The 3793-nt window shown below is 35.1% G+C and overlaps 1 protein-coding gene across 1 annotated transcript; it reads right to left on the bottom strand.

Moving 5' to 3' along the window:
* Positions 1-3133: 3133 nt before the first annotated feature.
* On the bottom strand, positions 3134-3591 carry LOC123455060 (survival of motor neuron-related-splicing factor 30-like; the record flags this gene model as incomplete). The annotated part of the gene is made up of 1 exon (XM_045134749.1): positions 3134-3591. A coding segment is annotated over exon 1 (426 nt), but the record flags the coding sequence as incomplete, so codon positions are not given.
* Positions 3592-3793: the final 202 nt, after the last annotated feature.

The following is a 3793-nucleotide window of genomic DNA, read 5'->3' as shown; positions in this document are numbered from 1 at the left end:
TTTGAAGTTGTAGCTCAACTATAAGATAAGAAAATTAAATAAAGGAAATACAAATTGGAAAGGAAAACTTCAAACCATCAATATTCCAGATTATATAATTCTATACCTAATAGACCTGAAAAACTCTACCAAAAAAGTTCTAGAAGTAATAAATATTTTCAGAAAACTGGCAGGATATAAAATTAACCCACAAAAATCAGGAGCCTTTGTATATACCATTGACAAGCACATGGGGAATGAAATCAGGGAAGAAGTCCCATTGATAACAGTCACAAAAATTAAATATGTTGGAATATTCCTAAGGAAGTGAAAGACCAAAAACACTGAAGAAAACAGTAAGGAAGACACAAGAAGATGGAAAGTCATGTTATGCTCATGATTTAGAAAAAAATGATATCATGAAAATTGCCATCATACCAAAAGCAATATAAGAGATTCAGTGCAATTTCAAAAGAAATTCTAGCAATATTCTTCACACAGTAAAAAAAAAAAAAAAAAAAAAATCAAAGTGCATATGGAAACACCAAAGGCTTTGAAAATCTAAAAATATCTTCAAACAAATGAAATTACTGGTGGTATCATTGACTTTAAGGTATACTACAAAGCCATAGTAATGAAAACAGTATATTAATAGCATAAAACAGATACTTAGTTCAAGTAAGTATAGCTACCTGATTTGTAACCAAAAGTCCAAAAATGCTCACTGGAGAAAAGCCAGTATTTTCAACAAATGGTTCTCCAGAAGTTGTATAACCTCATCAGAAAGAATGAAACTATATCCACTTCCCTCCTGCTACAAAATAAATAAGTAAATAAATAAACTCCAAATTGATCAAGGACCTCAATATAAGACCTTAAACTCTAAAATGACTAAAATAACAAACTAAGGAGAACACTCCATGATGTAGAACATTCCAAGATGAAGGCATAGGAGAAAACTTTCTGAATAAAATCATAGTAACCCATGGAATTAAATAAAATTATATAATGATTCAACCATTTTTGGATCTCATGAAACTTAAAAAGTATTGTACAGATGAGCAAACCATCAACATAGTCAATAGATAACCTACATCTGCTATACCTCTGACAAAAAAAAAAAATACAAGCAAGAAATTCTTCCAAGAAATTCCCAGAAATTGGGACATGGAACTTAACAAAGAGTTCTCAAAGGAAGCAATGCAAATGGACAATAAACACCTAAAAAGATGTTTAACATATTTAGCTATCAGGGAAATGCAATTTAGAACAACTTTGGGATTCCATCTTACTCCAGTCTTAATAGTTACCAACACAAATCAAATGATAATAGGGATGATAGGTTTGGGGGAAGAGAAAGGGGGAGAAAAACACAAAACTAAATAGAAAATGAACTGGTATCATAGAAACCTTTATTCTCTCTTTTTTAACATTTTATTTTAATAAAAGTTAAACATACAAAACTGAAATTAACACACAGCCTAAAAATTATCTTCTTCCATTAAGAGGAAGATCCTTTTTCTATGCATGTATTTGGCTTAAACTCAACTTGGATAATTGTGATGTTCACTTATACCAACAAATGCTGGCAACTTGATCTAGTTAGTAAAAATTACAAACTCAGCTACATGAACATAATATACAGGGAAATTATAGTCAGATTAATGCATAAGAAATAAAAGAAATCTTAATCATGAAACATTCAGTACTCTTGTTCATTAGTTTAGCCTTTTTTTTTTTTCTTTACAAAAATAGTATCTACAACTGTATTCAGGGTTATAGGTCAGCCTTTTATTTTCCCATATAAACATGACACATCCACAAATTGTACCACTACCACAAGTGAGGAATCAACAAAGGAAAAATAAAATACATACAGTACTTACATACATGCACACATACACACACATACATTAAAAAAAAATAGAAGGATGCTCATCCTAGACATGTTTTTTTAGACAAAACAAAACTCAAGGAAAAAAAAAAATAGTTGTGGACCAACTGTAGAAATGACCTAACAGGCCTGGAAAACAAATTATTGAAGGAAAAGCAAACCCTCAAAATAAACCTTGCCATTTATGAATTAACCTATATTTAGGCTTGTCTGGACAATGGCTATGTTTTAATATTGAAGATAAAGAAAAATATATTTAGCAGGTTGGTGTTTTACCTTGATGATCCAATGAATTGCTAGAATGAGTCAAGTGCAAAGCACCTGAAAAGTTATGACTTACAGAATGTCTACAGATAACACCAGGTAAGTGGGAGGTCGTCTAAGTGCTGACTTAAGCAGCATCTCTCTAGAAAAGTTGTCTTAATCAACAAAGGGAACTGTGGTTAAGTAGTAATGAAAAGTTAAATGAAAAGCAGTTATCAAATGCAATTCTTTCAAGTTTCTACTGAAGTCAAAGACAATGCATATTCCTTACTCATCTAACAAATAATTTACCTTTAGAAAAATATGAGGATAAAAATGTAAATGTAAAGCCCCACAGAGGTGATATCTGATAGTCCTTGTGATTACTGAGGCATCAAATGCCTGACGTTGTATTTGGATGTATCTTGATACTGTGTCATAGGCTTGTCAGCAATTCCACAAGTTCCTACTCCAACTTTGGCAGTTACACTTTCAGGTGAAGTGAAAATAGTCCTCTTAACCTGGCCTTTCTTGTTTTTAGAATAAGCTTTGTTGTTGAATTGTTGCCATTTCACCTTCTGATCTTCTCTTTCCTGCTCAAGTTCTTTTATTCTCTGTACTTTCTTCAAAGCTTTCTTCTTTTTGTATTCACACTGCTGGGCAATCATTTCTTTTTTCTTTTTTTTTTTAATTTAATTTATTAGTTTTCTTTTCAGCAAATACAGGCAGTTTGGTACCATTGTTTAGGTTCATCCATGATCTACCCCCTCCCAATGGACCCTCCTTGTTGATGTAAATGGGTCGTGCATTGTGGGGTTAGCCCCCAGTTATTGGTACGATAAATGTCTCTGCATATCATGACCCAACATGTGGCTCTGACATTCTTTCCGCCCCCTCTTCCGCAAAATTTCCCTGAGCCATGTTGGGCTCATTTTTGGTCTGCTTCAGTGCTGAGATGTTGGGGTCCTCTGAGGCTCTGACTCTCTGTCATTTCTTTCTTTCTTTTTTTTTTTTTTTTTTTGACATGGGTTTGTTGCCACTGTCCTCCTTGGCCTTCCTTCCCTCTTCTACAGGCTTGAGGTTCAATAGTGGAGTCACTTCAGCATTTCCATAACCAGCAAAGGTGATTGCAGCAGTGCCATTTTCTTCATCTATCTCCTCAATCTCCGCTTCATAACACTGTCCATCTTCACTCCAGATTGCCATACACTTGTCTCCTACTTTCCATGAATGAGCAGGTTGAGTAGAAGCAGAACTGTCTGAACTTGTAAGAGTTTCCAAAGGTTTAGTTGACAGAAGGTCTTTGGTTAATTCTATAACTTCTTGTAAATCTTTCTTCAATTTCAGTAAATCTTCATTTTCTCCATTTCCGGATAGTGCAGCTTCTATTTGCTGTAGCTGAGCTTTGTAGCTGGCCAGCTGTTTTGCTAGGTCCTCTGACATCTTGTGTGGGGCAGGGGGTGGGGCGGCTGGAAGGGGTCCGGGCAGGCGAGGCCAATGTTGGTAGCGGAGGCAGAGGCAGCTGCAGGGAGGAAAAAAAAAAAATTCTCAGCATTGACAAGGAGACTCTGAAAAGGAAAAACTCCACCAGCGACAAGGGGGAGGGGAAGAAAGCTGGAAACCTTTATTAAAGATGGACTATGTAACCTTCAACAGGAGCAAGGAGGGAGCACCAGA

The sequence above is a fragment of the Jaculus jaculus genome, chromosome 15 (genome assembly GCF_020740685.1).
Source record: "Jaculus jaculus isolate mJacJac1 chromosome 15, mJacJac1.mat.Y.cur, whole genome shotgun sequence".
Classification (NCBI taxonomy): Eukaryota; Metazoa; Chordata; class Mammalia; order Rodentia; family Dipodidae; genus Jaculus; species Jaculus jaculus.
This window is presented reverse-complemented; position numbering and strand designations above follow the sequence as displayed.